Below are 16037 nucleotides of genomic sequence, written 5' to 3'. Positions count from 1 at the left end.
GTCCGTAGCATCTCGATCGCCATGTACAAATCGAAAATGGACTCGCGCTTCATGCTCATATTGAGCAGAATCCGGTCAATCACATGCTTGTGGTAGCCCAACTTAAAGTTCATGATAACGTAGCCCAACTTAAAGTTCATGATAACTCCTTGGTCAAGGGGTTGCACAACTGCAGTGCAGTTTGGCAGCAAGAAGTATAGCTCGATGTTACTGAACACAGCGGCAGTGTGGTGGGCTGCGCAGTTGTCCAGTATGAGGCATATCTTCCAGTTCAGCTTGCCCAGCTGCTCATCTCACTTCCACAGTCATTGTGTGAAAATTTCTCTCGTCATCCAAGCTTTACGGTTGGACACATAACTCACTTGGAGCTTTCATTTGTCTTTGAAGTATCGTGGTGATGCACTTTTGCGAACCACGAGGGGCGGCACCTTTTCCAACCCATCCATGTTGCCACAAAGCAACACGGTTACGCGGACCTTGCTCTGCTTACGACCCTGGCAGCGTTCACCTTTGAGTGCCAAGGTTTTTTTGCAGCAGCATCTAGTAGAACAGGACTGTCTCATCCGTGTTGAACAAACCCTTGGCATAGTATTTTTTTTAGCAGCTGTCCAACGTTTGTCTCCACCCATGCCCCTGCAGCTTCACGGTCAACAGACTTTGCTTTCCCACTGACAGCCCTGCTGACGATGCTGTGGCGCTTCTTCAAACGCTGCAGCGAGCCGACACTCGCCATAAAATCGTCGTGCCCCATGATGCACGTAAAGTCCCTCGCTTTGCGCTGCAACTGTGCCCCTCTCACAGGAGTGCCGCTTGCTTTTGCGTCCAAAAACCACTTGAAAACAGCCTCCTCTACAGCTTCCAAAGTGGTGGCTCGCAGCTCCTTTCTGTCATCTTTTATGCCATGTGCGACAGCACTGGTGACAGCTTCTTTGCTTGCTCAAAATCGTTGGCAGCGTGCTCAACACTATGCTGAAATCTTCGGCCACTTTTTTCTTCTTCACGCCTGACTCGATGGCTTTCAGCATAGCCACCTTGTGCTCGATTGATATTGATTTGCGCGTCCGTTTGCCACCGTCTATCTCCTTTTTGGCGGCAGGAACTCGCACTAACGAATCGATAGAAACACAGATATTGCTAATGTGCATGGAGGCAACGATAAGCAACAACAAAACTGCAGGTGGTGCCACCCCATGCAAGCAGCGGAAGAGCTGGTGGGTCCAATAGTTCCATGGGAAAGGGGAGGCTGGGAGACGCCCATGGGAGATACGAACGCCTCGCGCTATAAGACACTGACCTGACGGGTAACAAAATGGTCAGCAAATGCTCGTTGTGGGAAAAAAAAAAATTGATGACGATTACATTACTTCCAAGTGCGAAATTTGAGTGCAGCTCTTCAGCTGTTTCGGCTTTCTATATACTGAGGCAAATAATTCGAGCAAGACATGTATGTACAGTTACAACTTTTTATTCACTTCTTCAAGAAACACTCCATTCCCAGTTCTTGATTGTCATGAAGGTAGCTTTGTGGTAGGAGAAATAGATGGATATATGCTAGACATGCTAGGCTCAAGAACCACTCGCGAGGAGACTGCTTCGCAAGGCTGTGGCAAGAAATATTGGCACGTCTTACGGGAAATGCGCTACGAGGGTGGTGTATGAAATTCCCCTTGAGTGCGGCAAGTCTACATAGGACAGACTGGACGTTGCATAAATGAACGAGCCAGGGAACACAAACTAAATCTAATGAAAGATGGTGTGGCACATTTGCCAGCATACTGCAAGGCCTGCATGTGCAAACCACATTTTTCTGAGATTAAGATTTTTGGTAGAAGCAGAAATCAAACAGCACGTGAGCTAACGGAAGCTTACTATACAAAGGAGAAAGGTTCAAGATGAATTAGCGATACATCTATCTTGCTCTACAAACTGGAAACGAGATTGTTTGACCACTGGATAACATAGGTTCGTGAACAGCCTGCACATGCGTGTATATGTATGTATATTCCTGAGTCACTGCCCAAACTTATTCAGTTGGAAGCGTCGCCCGTGTTGTCTTCTTTATGTCCTCCTTTAGTGTGTGTATTAACTTGTGGCAATAAACATGTCTTTTATTAAGGAATATATAATGTGTCCTATGACAATAACTCTTGTTATGCTTCACCGCAATACTTTCGCGTATGCTTCACCACGTAACATTGCTGTATTGAGGCGAAGCTGACTTTCAAAAACCGGCATTAGGAGGAAGCTTTAGCTCGGGCCTAACGCCGATGTGGCCTATTCAGATACATGGAAAACGCAAAAACGTTTTTCTGAGATAACCCTTAGACCAATTTTAATGAAATTTGTTGCACTTGAGAGAGACGGTTAAATTCTAGTGACTGTTGGAAGCGGAATTTCGATTTAGGGCCTGAATTTTGTTACAAAAATATTTGAAAATTCGGAATTTTGAAAAAAATAGAAGCATGTAGTTTAAAAATTTATAGCTCTGCAACAAGAACAGATATCTCGGCTTTATGAACAGCATTCATTAGATCATTAAAAGCGGACAAATTCGATATGTCATTTTACATCTTACCTAAATTTTTTACGTTGTTTATAAGGATTTTGCAAAAGCTGTATTTCCATGGTATTAAATTTTCTTGAGATTCATGTGTCACATATCAATTTTATCCGCTTTGTATGTACTATAAGGTGCATTTCACGGAATTATATTATCATTTTTCGTTGATAAGTTACAGAGTTGTAAACTTGATAGTTTCGTTTTTTTAATTTTCAATTTTTCCCAATTTTTAATTAACAATCGATATGACCTCAATAAAAAATTCGAAACCAACAGTCACTAGATTTTAAGTTTTTGTTTTAAATGCAACAAATTTCATTGAATTTTGTGCAGTGGTTGCCGAGAAAACTAACTCTCCTTTTACACGTATTTAGATAGAAGCACCCGAGCTAAAGCTTCCTCTTAAGCAATGCGTCGTGCTTTCCGAGCTTCGAAGCAAATCACGACGACCACAAAGGCAGAGTTGGTGCCATTGCTGAGAGCGGCAAATTCTTTCTATGAAAAATGCGGCACAGAACGGCAAGAAGCTTAATAGCGAACATCGAAGCAGCTAGGCCTAGCGTTGCCACGGTGGTGGCTATGGCTGCCAGTAGATCTGCGTGCGAGAGTGCTGGTTCGAGGTGCAAGTTAATCAAAATTGTGCCGATGATGGTGGCTTTGATTATTGCCGTTTAGGACCAGTGTTGTCACGGCAAAAAGCCTGGAAAATTGGATGGAGAAGGGTTCTCGCGTTCGACATTTCAGACGTTCTTATACATTGACTATATGGGGGACGTGATGGTGCTGTGAAGCCGTCCAAACTACTGCGTGTCCGGAAAGTCGGTCGTTGACGGTACACTGGCAACTTCTCCAGTGGACGACACGGCATCAAAGAGAATTCGTTACGATTCCTATGTTACTCGAGCCAGCATTACCGCGGTTTACGTTCCCTTTCAACAAAATTACTGCTCAGTTTCGCGCGCCCTCCATTGCGATCACGCGGCGGAACCGAAACCACGAAAGCGCGTTGCCGCTGAGAGCGAGAAAACCTTGCGAACGGCGGTGATAAGCTAAGAGCAGCGCCAATCAAGATAGAAATCAACTTCCACCACCCCTGCAAGAAAGTGCCGACAAACAGAAAAATGGCGTTTCGTGCGCCTCCGTTGCGATCACGTGGTGAAACCGAAACCACAAAAGGGGTGTTGCGGCAGTCTGCGTGACGCGCTGAAGCTAGAAATCAGTTCCGTTTGTCTCTTCAAGAAGGTAACACAAATTTCAGACGCTTCTTGTAAGTCCTGAGAGGTGGCAGCACGTCCAAATGAGCACGGATCATTATTATGGCGCGAAATTTCAAACAGAGGTTCGAAACCGTACCCGTACGGCAAAGACCTTGCTGGACAGAAAACCACCGCCGTACATGTACGGCAAAAACCTTCAAAGGGTTAAATGCGACGCCCCACACGTTGTATGTGAGAACTCCAATGTCATATTTTCTGGATTATAAGTCACACCTCTGTATAAGCTGCACCCCACACTTTTATCGAGTTTTGAAATAAAGAAAGAAACTAGTGCATACACAGTTGGCTTCAGTTATTTTAACTCTGACGGAACCACGACAATGGTCGAATTATCCGGCAGATTGAATCAAACAACAGGCAGAAAATAAACCAAAACAAAACACTGATTAATTTGCCAGTATTTCCTCAATTCTAACACGACCACAAATCGAATTTGAACCCATTTATTATGGTTTCAAAGCAGAAGAGTAACATAAAAATTACATAAGAGCTTCTAAACAAAGCAGAAACTGAATACGTCCCTTATTTTCTAGAAAAAGAAAACAAAGAAGCATGCTTCCAATTTTGGCAATAAGAAAAAGAGTAAACGAGCGAAATTTACCTTCACAGAATGGAACTTCATTTACACCTAATTTCCACTGTTATCAGTCCCAGACAGCACTTCATTGCTGTCTCCGCGACGCACGGAATTCTCCGAAACAGTCAAGAACACGACACAACTTGTTGCTGCTAGCTTAAACATTAACTTATAATTTGAGTGTGCTTTTGTAATCAGATTGAAAGCAGCATGTCATTGTCGTTATGCTATGCAAGAACTTGTTCTGTTGCTGTACATGGTCATCACCTTTATTCCTTTCAGAGTACACACTCCGTAGCCAGATTTAGTTGTTCTAACCGATAACAAGGCATGGGTGCATGATAATAAGCAGTTTATTTTACCATAGAACACACACAAAAGTTGGCAGTGCATTGGCTGCCCATTGTTATATACGATATAATGTGGAAACCAGTATTGCTACAAGTGGGATCACTGTATACTGTATGCAAAAAAAGAAGTGAGGCGTGCAGACAGGACACAAGAGTAGAGAAGTGGACAACACGAACGCCGACTATCAACTGAAGGGAGCACTGAGGCGCACTGAGGGAGCACTCCCTTCAGTTGATAGTCGGCGTTCGTGTTGTCCACTTCTCTACTCTTGTGTCCTGTCTGCACGCCTCACTTCTTTTTTGCATAATGAATCCTTACCAACTAGCTCAGCTTTCTGTCGTTCTAACACTGTATACTGGCTGCTTGCCTACACAGTATGAGTTCGAATGACAGACACTGATCTTTTCATTAGCGCCAATTAGCAATGCAGTGCAGCAAAAAAATGTTACTAGGCCATTGACTGGGAATATTGACGAAACGAGCCATCAAAGCTGTCTTACAATATTTGGTTACCACAGGCCCAGATTCAAGGCTCTCAATGGGCCCTTTTAACACAAGCATGTATATAGTCACATCCTACTGCCTGGCATCATTGCTCCTCAGACCCCTAATTCCCACCCTGGGCAGAGAAGCAGGCTGAAGGACCTCTTTGCCATTTCCTTAATATATTCTCCTCTCGCTCCCTCAATAAAGCTTTGCTTCACTTATATTGGATCTGCATAATTCTTTTGTAGCTTCGTGCAGCCTGAAGAAGAACAGGTGCAATCTTTCTGTGCAGCTTAACAGCAGCGCTGAGTTTTTGTAAATAAATTTGTGCTATTTTCCAGTAATTATTCTTTGGTTATGCAAATGAACTTGAACTAGTTCAAACCAGTATGTACCATTATTATTTTCCCCTCTGGAGATGAACCAGAACTGAACTATTTTCCATAAACTGAAACAAATACCAGGACAAAAAAAAAATTGTTTGACACCAATTCGTTAGGACTACATATCCGTTTCATGCAAAGAACAGCAACAAACATTTAAGATTTACTTCATTACGTACATTTTATATCCGTGTTCATTATACCAAAGTTAGACCGTTGACTGGTACGGTGGCCAAATTGGCAGCCCTGGAAAACTGCTGGCGCTTGAAACGACGGAGCCCAAGTGGTGGTGATACTGCCGTGAGTGACATACCTCCGAGTCTAGCTGCAGGTGCGAAGCAGCGAAGAGCACGCTGGTCTTGAGGAAGGCCTGCAGCTTGGCCGACAGCTGGGCCAGGGCCTGGCCACTGCTGGGCCCCGTGGCCTCGGCGATGGGTCGCTCGAGCTGCGACTCGAGCTGGGACAGCCGCACGCTGCAGAGTGCGGGGTGCACATGCAGGTTAGACCAGTTTAGTGCAGCACTGCAGAGAAAATGCAGGCCGGGGACAGCACTTTCCGAGTTTCATGCTGAAACACCAGCATCTTTCATGTCACAGATTTCCAAGTGATTGGGCCCATTGTAGCACTCAAAGTTCTTTAAATGCTCTAAATTCAGCTTTTCGTTCCTTTAAGTCATAATGTTGTCATCTTCAGCCATAAACAATTAGTACCTGCAAATGCCATCAAAAACATCATGGCAAGATGGCGTGGGAACTTCCTAAGCAGCATTGACACGTCTTTCATCCTTTTGTCTTTTCTGGCTTTCATGGCAAGAATGGCTTTTGGGTAGTAACATATGATTAATTTGACCTCTCGTTAATTAAAAAAAAAAGACTAATTCTGATACACCCTCTGGTTCTGGCAAGTGCAAGCTTTATTTAACAGCATTAAACTCCAGCTAATTCAGATAATTGGTTGTGAACTGGTTAATTCGTTAGATCCTCGGAGTGGGCCAAGTGCCGCAAAAGGGCAGAAGCGGTGCTGGTGTTCAATTGAGAGGCTATGGGAAGTCCACATTGCAAAAGTTATCAGCAGAAATCCCATGGGAATGCTTTGCGCCTCTTTCCATTCTTGTATTTAGCACCGCGCATGATGTCATCTTGGCCAAGTGCCTTCAGAACTGCCTGGTCTCCGATCCACGATAGTACCACTACCAACCACACATTCATCTGCAGTGGTTGTGGTGAGCAGTAGCTTCATTTTGATTCTCACAAATATGGTGTAAGCCTTTCGGGATGAAAAATTATTCACAACAGCCTGTGCAGTGGTGTCAAACCCACCAGCTAGATTCTGATGGACGATCAGTTGCCAACCAGCCCACTGGTGACAAAATAATTGGGATATGTGCGCAGTAATGAAGTCTACTTAGATGAAGACCCCATGAAATCCTAAGTTGTGAGCTTTCCCTGTACTACACAGTCCATGCCTGTTACAATGGATCCATACACAACATACCTTTGGATATAAGAGACCATTCCTCTCACTCAGTCTGGTCTTCCTATATTATCAATACGACAAATTCCAGTATTAACAGACTCTGCTTAAATGGCCAAATTTTGTCTAGATGGTGCAAATAGAACTTACTTCGCTGTGGTCATGTGTGCATGCGGCAGTGTACTGCACGCAACTATTTCAGGCTGTTTCCACAATTTGCAAGAATGCGCGTTTTCTTAACCCTTACAGGGTCCAACGTTTTCCGAAGAACCGTGCCTCTGCAGTCAATTCTCTTTTACTGTTGTTCCTAGAAGTAGGAGATGATTAAAAAATAATGAATGCTGCAAAAATTTATAGCAAGCTTTACTTTTAAAGCTTTTAGAGTAAAGCTTTACTTTAAGCGCTTTACTCACACCAACAGTATACACACAAATGTGCTATACAGTAAGAGATTGAGGAAAATGTCAAGCGAAATTTACGGCTAGCAAGTTATTGGCCCAAAATCAATGAAGAAACAACACGTCAGAAACAAGTAAGAAGAAACACTTGAGCAGTTACCGCTAGAAGAGGCATCACGTGCGGTCACACCAAACAACTGCACACACCCCAGTGTACGTGAATACACTAACCATAACTGAAAGGGAAACGCAACTGAAGGCAAAGAAAAACAAAAACTGATTAGTATGTCTGGACTATGGTTGCACTGTGCTAACGAAAATGCGATACTGGCAGCCGTAAGAATTGATAGCCTCTCCGCCACATATGCATTGGAGGTTGCGAACAAAACTTGTGTGACCGCGTGTTGAGCGCTAAACAAGTTGAGCTGTGCTCACTAGTGGGGGGAAACACACTTTGGGCAACTCCAAAGAGATGGAAGCACTTCTCAACAACCAGTGGTGTAAAATGTGCACGAAATGTCAAACATCATTTAGGCGCTGTACATGTACAGCAAGAACCCTCAAAGGGTAAAGGAAGGAATACAATGGCGGACAGCTTGCTGCAACAGTGCGCAGGGAGCTTTCCACTGGTGTATTCAAAACTACCTTAGTGTACTGAAGACAGTGTCCTGATGGCGAGGGGTTTTCATGCCGACCACATAGGTGGTCCATCACCATCTACTGCCAAGCAACTGTAGCTAGGCCTAACGGCTTCAAGGCAAAGCTGTCGCATACGGTGCTTAAAAAATAGGGGTGTGCGAATACTCGAATATTCAATTTTTAATCAAACATCTAGTATTCAATTTCTTGAATATTTGATTTTTTGAATAATTCGTACCTAAGCCGAATGACTCGGCCATGGTCGGTGCCTTGACGCGTGCAGAGTTACCACGGTGTGTGACACCTATTGCTGCAAGGTTCGACCAGGTCAGCCAGTCGAAACGATTAACGGTATGCAAACAGAGGGAACAACGAAAAATGCATGTGGAAAGCAGGGAAGCATGTGTGGACATTGGGCCCGGCTAGCCACCAGAAAGCACGCTGATCACATTGAATACAAGAGTTCAGTGATACGAGACTCGCGCAGTTCAGAGCTTTTTACTCCCTTGTGAGCATACGGACTAACTTGGTACACATGCTCGTGGTAGTTGCCGGCTGGCCGACCGTGGACCCGAACGTCACTTCAACGGCCGTCAATTTAACTGTTCATGTGATCTCATGACCGATCCCCGATGAACCTGTAGGAGCACATTAGCGACAAGCTTTCCACAATCTTTTTCAGCCCCTCAATACATCAGCCGGCGGAAATTTTTCGTCACAGCCATACTATTTCTTAGGCAGAAGCACAGACGCCACTGCTCGAGAACTGATGGAAGCCTTTGATATTGTGTCAAGAGGCATGGCATGAGAACCATCTTGAAATATAGTGCAACGAGACAGCACAACAGAAAGGAAGATGAACACAGGTGCACCTAACAACCGATTTTTTTGAAGCCATAACCACAGGTATATATATTCACAAACGGCAAGGAAAAATGGAATTTCTTGAACATCAAGCGATTAAGCTCAGCACGAAAGGAATTTAATTTCTGCATTGTACAGAGCAGTTGATGTTTTGCTTAGATATTCCTGACCGACTTTTCCGATAAAAATGCCTCTAACATTTTACGAGCGGTCTTTTGCTTGCTCTTACCTAGGATTTTCATGCTACAGAGACGTGGTTCACAAGTGGGACAGCTGCTGCAATGGTCAGCAAGATGTGCTTTTTCCTTATTAGCTAGATTTCTTGGGTGCTCCTGGAGCTGGTCATGGATGCATTGCCCTGTCTGGTCAATGTACCATATTTACTCGCATAATGATCGCACTTTCTTGTAAAAAAAAATTGATGCAAATTCGGGGTGCGATCATTAGGCGAGTTCAATTTCCCTCAAAAAGAAAAAAAATTTTTTTTTTTTCATCCCGCGTTTGCTGCGGGATGACAAGTCAACAAGCAGGCAGCTGCCGCTGAACAGTGCGGGACACCAAAACAAAAATGGCGGTCGGCAGAGCAAGCCGAACATGCCGAACGCGTTTTTTTCTTCTTGTGAGTACATTACGTGTATTGAAACTGTTTCTTTCGTGTCACTAATACATAATATCGTAAACATCCGCAAGTTTGCGACAATAACGTAGCCATGTTCACTTTGAGGGGACAGAAACAGACATGAGCATGCTTACCTGCCAGTGACATAGAAACACATGACGGGTATGTTGCAGAAACTGTGGCATTTGTCTTCGCTACTATTCTAATAAGGCACGCTTCCACTAAGGGTGGGTGAATATATTAGCTGTGTTACAAGCGTCGGCGCATGAATAGGATACACTTCAAACGTAACAGTGTAAACGTGGCTACTATCGTTGCCGCTCGCGATTTGTTGTGCGCCCACAAGTGCAGACGGGAATAGAAAGGCGCTTATTTTGTTGTTGTTGTTGACCAAAACCATTACGAAGCCTACAAAAATAAAGCCAAGGTAAGTTTTGTTGTAGCTTTTTTTTCACGGAAGTGCAGAAAGAGATGAAAGGAATGAAATGGAGCTTCTGCTTCAGAATGTTTGGTGAGTGCAGCCCGCTTTGTATGTCTTCAAGAGTCGATCGCGTGGCATTCGGCAGACGGTAAGCGCAATCATCATTAGCTAGACTAGGCACACGACATATTGCTGTGACAAGTTCGGGGTGCAATCATTACACAGGAAAGAAAAGATCGAATTTTGATGACAAAATTCAGGGGTGCGATAATTACACGAGCACGATCATTATGCGAGTAAATATGGTGTATACCAACTAACCCATGGCATGGCATGGCAAGAACTTTATTTTGGTCCAGAGAAACTAGGGCCCGAGGGCAAAAGCCCCCAGGCTAAGTCGGTGGCTCTACCCACGTAAGCACCGGTAGGCCAAAGGCTTTCCCAATGTCGTGAGCCCTCCAGACGGCCAGGAGTTGATCTTGGAGGACTTCGCTGGATATGCGCCAACTCCAGTCCTCCCCACTGTTGAGATCCGAAGCCCTTTGGTTGGGCCACAGCCAAAACATATGATCAAACAGACACGGAGTGTGTCCACAACTTTTACATTCGGCGGGAAAATCCTGATCAATTTCGTTAAGCACAAAAGGTGTGGGATAAGATTTAGTTTGAATCATTCTTAATGTGACTGCCTGAGCTCAGTTGAGCTTCTGATGGGAGGGAAGAAAAAACCTCCTGCCGTCCCTATAGTGTGAGGTGATCTCGTGGAAAGTACTAAGTGGGTCTTTGTAGGAGCCGCAGTCATCCTGGAGCAGTTCCTGATCTGATGCGCAGCATGCGAGATCTCGCACAGCAGAGTGAGCTTGCTCGTTAGGATTGCAGTCATTGGGGCTGACCGAGTGGCCCTGATGAGCCGGAAACCAGACTAGGTGTGAGCGATCCAGTTGCTCGTAATTATGAGTATTAAGATTGTGTATAAGTAACCTGTGTGCTTCCATTGAGACGAAGCCGGCTGAGTAGTTCCTAATAGCTGTACGGCAACCAGAGAAAATCGTGGAGCTTTTTCTCATTGTAATTGCAAGTGTTATGCTTGCTTCTTCAGCGGCATGAATTAAGCTCATTCTTAGCGACGCTGCGCTTATTAATTTATCGTTCTCATCGACCACGGCAATAGCGTAGTGGTTGCCCGATCCATAACTAGTTGCATCGACAAAAAGGCCTGAGCTTTGTTGTTGGCGCAGTTTACCCAGAATGCATTTGCCCCTGGCGTCCCTTCTGCCGTTGCTGTGGACAGGATGAATATTTCTAGGTATGGGGTCCACAAGTAATTGTATCTCCACCTCCTTGGGTATCTTGAACTTGGAGACGTCTCCTCCTCGAGGCAGTATTCAGACTTCATCTAGAATTTTGCACCAACTAGCCGAGCACTCGACTCTTTTAAAGGTAGCGCATTCATGGGCAACACGTCAATTTCTCTGCATGAAAGTGAGAAAATGCTCTTGTGCGGCGTGTTGTAGAGGTACATTCGTTGTTGTTTTGTTTTGGTACAGGGTGCCACCTCTTTCCGCATGAGCTAGTATGCGCTTATACATATTGATGAGTATGACGAAAATAAATGTTGTTGAAAGTTTGTGCTACTCCGTGTTCCTTAAACTCTCGTCCTTGTTTGGGTTGCGCATTTTATTCTTCGTAAGAATTATGAATTAGCTTGCCCAGCAGCAAGCTTTATTCGTCACACCATTGGCCACGGTCTAAGCCATCAGACTTAATCGCAGATGCCGTCATCGGGTGTCGGCAAATAAAGTTACGGTTTCAAACCAAATCAACGACATTGATTCACAGAGTGGTTCACTACCCTCACAAAGCCAACAAACCACCTCACCAAGGAAAGCGAGCGCACGGAACAACCATTCTTTCAGCGCCGACCGTGGTAGACCCATGCGGTGCCGATGGACCCTTGGAGCGATGCCAAGCGACGTGATGCGGATTCCCCACTTTTGTTTGTCATGCCAGTTGGCCTTAATGAGCCGACGACAACCACAGAAACCAGCTGACATGAAGGTAGAAAAAGCCTCCCTCCTGTTTTCTGGAAGAAAACTGGAATGGAAGACTTTCTAAGCAATAGAAGATTGCCATGAAGCACAGTATATGGCCCACTATAAAACTGAAAACCCCCACTGCTATTTAGGACTACTTCGCTATCTCTTCAGCTTCAGAGTGGAAAGAAAGCACTCAGTTCTATTTGAAAGACCTTCTATCGATAAAAAGTATTTCCCAGACCTACGTATACAAACCGAGTTGTTATCAGTGCTGGTGTACGAATTTGGTTGTTCCCTTTAATAAGAGTAGTGCTTACTATACATGTTGATTCGTAGGTACCTAGGTTACTGATATCTAGCATGATTCTGGTTAAGTAATGCGATTAGCCTCCTGAGCACGTGCAGCACTGTTTAGTGCACAAAATTTGGAAGCATAAAAGACAGCGTTACATTTTCTCACATTCAATATTTGATTCGAAATCTATAATTCGATATTCGCACACCCCTATTGGAAAAACATCGCTGACACACCCCTATTGGAAAAACATCGCTGACAATCGCAAAATGCATCATTTCGATAATGCTTTATTTCTCATCGCATCAATTCCCGCAAAAACCAAGATAGGCTGCTATTTGCGGCGTGCCGACTGCGAGGCGGGTGATGCGGTCAGGCCGTCTCGCATGCAGTGCAATGGCGGCCAGACTCGTGGAGTCCAACTTGCCTCGTACCGTAGCTCTTGTTCGTGCAACAGACTTTGGCAGTGCGGTCGTCACTTGGTGCAAGACATAAAATTAAGACACCGGTTTATTTCACTGGTCCCTGTTTTGGGTGAAAAATAAATTGTAGTCGACGCTTGTGTCACCGGCTGCTGCGGCGATGCGCTCAGGTCGGGCAGTCGGCACGGCAGCGGCTGTTAAAAGGAGATGCACTCCTCGAAATAACTTTTTTTTTATTACTCGTACTAGAGGTTTTCAAAATTCAGCCAATTATAGAGTTTCCTACACAAATTTCAAATATATCGTTACTTTTTGCATAGCTCCTATAGTTTTTCAGTTATGTGATGCACAACAGCACAACATAGTGATATTTGTGAACACTTTCTTTATGTACTTACTTTTCACAAAAAGCATTGTGCTGTAGCTTGTTTCACTCTTTGTAGATCACAAAGTCAGAGCCAAACAGCGTGCACAATTACTGTAAATACTATGCAAAAAGATTAGAGCATATCAACAAATTTTTTTTCTCGATTCCCTGAGAATAGCCTTGTACTTTGCAACTACTGCTGAGAGATATTGCAATTTCATGTAGGTATCAGCACTGTACATACCTTCAAGCTCGAGTATGTACATCAAATTTTGTTAGTATAAGACAACTATAAATGTACAAGGTTATTTTCATGTGATTGTGAAAAATTCAGTTGAGGAATCCTCATTTTTCTTCCATAGTTGCAGTAATCGTAGATGCTGTTTGAATAGATATTGGCTCTTAGCGGTCTACAGAGAGCTAAATAAGCTACAGCACAAAACTTTTTGCAAAAATTTATTACGCAATAAAGTGCCCACAATACCTCTATATTGACACGTGTACTTATCTTTATCAGGCGATCATGTTCCGCCGCTTAACAAATGTAATCACACAGCGAGGGACGCGCCTGCATGTATCCGACGTTTCTGGAAAGTTATCGATGCTTCTACCCGGCTGTCTGTTGTCGCCGAACCTTGTGTTACCTGATTTCATCGCGTGACGCGAATGGTGTAGAACTTTGTGGAAGGCACGCGGGTCCGAACGATTAGTCTGGAACATTCGCCGACTGCTGTATAAAAGCGGACGCGCTTGACCCGCTGATCAGATTTACGACGATCGCCGACTGTGTTTGCCGCTCTCGTTGTGCTTTAAGTGTAGCCTGTTTTGTGGGCACAGGTTCGCCCAATAAAAGCTAGTTTTTGCCTTTCGCAGTATTGCTACTGTGTTCTTTGACGTCACGACCACGTGACATCTGGTGGAGGTGCTTGTGCGTTCATGTACCGAACGCCCCCGCAAAGCCGCGATCCAAGCCCGAAGCCCGAGAACAAAACCAACGTCGTCCAAGACCAGCGTGCTAGCCGCCGACTGCAAGGACTGCCCCCAGAGCACGGACTTCTACCTGAGACGAGCAGGAAGATTGCCACCAAGTCCACCCCAATGGCAGCCCCAGCATCCCCCGTCGTGCTGCAGCAGCCCAGGGAGCCCCCCGCGTTCCGCGGTTCAACATTCGAGGACACGGAAACCTGGCTTGAGACGTACGAGAGAGTCGCTATTTTTAACAACTGGAACAGCGACGACAAACTGCGATATGTCTTCTTCACTTTGGAAGATGCAGCCAGGACGTGGTTCGAGAACCGAGAAGCCACCTTAACGACCTGGGAACTTTTCCGAAGCGGCTTCCTGCAGACATTCGCAAGCGTCGTACGCCGAGAACGAGCCCAAGCGCTATTAGAAACCCGGGTGCAGTTACCTAATGAGACGACCGCGATCTACACGGAAGAAATGAGCCGTCTCTTCCGCCACGCCGACCCTGAAATGCCCGAGGAGAAGAAAGTCCGCCTGCTGATGCGTGGTGTGAAGGAAGAACTTTTTGCAGGAATGGTACGAAGCCCACCGAAGACCGTCGACGAGTTTCTTCGCGAAGCCACCAGCATCGAGAAGACACTCGAGATGCGAAACCGGCAATTTGACCGCCGCACAAACTCGACAAACTACGCCGGAGTTCAATCACTGGCCACCGACGACCTGTGCGAGACTATCCGAGCGGTCGTGCGGGAGGAGCTACAAAAGCTGTTCCCACCATCACAGCCTCAATTGGCTTCGATTGCCGACGCCGTGCGTGAGGAGCTCCAACAACAACTTGGAGTAGCCCCTGAATCGCCCCAGCCTGAGCCGCAAGCGATGACCTACGCCGCCGTCGCACGCCGTCAAGGTCCCCCTCCGCGACCGCGCCAGGGCCCTGTCACGCCGTAGTTCCGTCGTCCGCCGCCGCCACCGCCAGCATTTTGTATTTTGCAATTGTATAGGACATAACTCAAAAACTATATCGGCTACATAGAAACTAATCACATACGTGAAATCTGCTTGTAATGCTCTATAAGTGAGTGGATTTTCATATTTCTAGTGCAAATATTTTAAAATATTTTTTAGAGGAGCCCTTAGCTGGCTGGTGCATAAAGTAGAACCTCGTTCACACATTATGGAAAGAAAAAAATGTGAGAAAAAACACACCAACTGAGAAAATGTACGATCCGAAGTGGGTAAACATTTGACAGACTTAAGGGGGGAGGGACGTGGCTTTGAATATGAACTTCCTTATTTCTTTATGTATTTTGATGAAAATTGGCAAAAATGTTTAGAATGTCTCCCTGATGCTTCCATGAAAATTTCAGAGCGATACCTTGAGAACATTTTATTGAATCTTATTGAACACAATTCTTCTTCCTTGAACTTTCTGGAGAGCCTGGGGAACTTAAAAACATGATAGAAGGCTTGTTAAGTATTGACTGCATAGCTAAATGCATGCTGAAGGTCGTGACATTCTTGCTTTCTTTTTTCGCAACACAAATTTTTTGCAGTGCCATTTTTTATGTTACCATCGCATCAAGCACACTTTCGGGGCAGACAAATAGTCATATTGTGAATAACAAAGGGTCAAGATAAGAAAGCGAGAATGTCCCGACTTGCACTGTAGCCCGAGGAACGTGACAAAAGAAACGGAGTCAGAATATTGATACATGCACATTGCGTGCTTCTTGTGGACGATGCATGCGGGCGCCCTGACGAAGACGACGAACGCTCTCTGGCTCTCGAGCTGTCGGCTGAACTGGCTCATCACTGCATTATCCTTTGTAAATATACTTTGTAAATAGTTTCTAGCCCTTAATCCTTTGTTCATGTAACAATATGTTAAATGGTAACAAAAAAA

General features: G+C 44.9%; 1 protein-coding gene across 4 annotated transcripts in view; it reads right to left on the bottom strand.

Moving 5' to 3' along the window:
- The window catches only part of LOC142576673 (uncharacterized), a 334510-nt gene that overhangs the window by 138685 nt on the left and 179788 nt on the right, over window positions 1–16037 (bottom strand). For all 4 annotated transcript variants that reach the window (XM_075686902.1, XM_075686904.1, XM_075686905.1 and 1 more), the window contains exon 9: window positions 5948–6107. In XM_075686902.1, the coding sequence (XP_075543017.1) occupies window positions 5948–6107 (160 nt within the window). The remainder of the gene's footprint in view (window positions 1–5947; window positions 6108–16037) is intronic.

The sequence above is a fragment of the Dermacentor variabilis genome, chromosome 3 (genome assembly GCF_050947875.1).
Source record: "Dermacentor variabilis isolate Ectoservices chromosome 3, ASM5094787v1, whole genome shotgun sequence".
NCBI classification, from domain to species: Eukaryota; Metazoa; Arthropoda; class Arachnida; order Ixodida; family Ixodidae; genus Dermacentor; species Dermacentor variabilis.
This window is presented reverse-complemented; position numbering and strand designations above follow the sequence as displayed.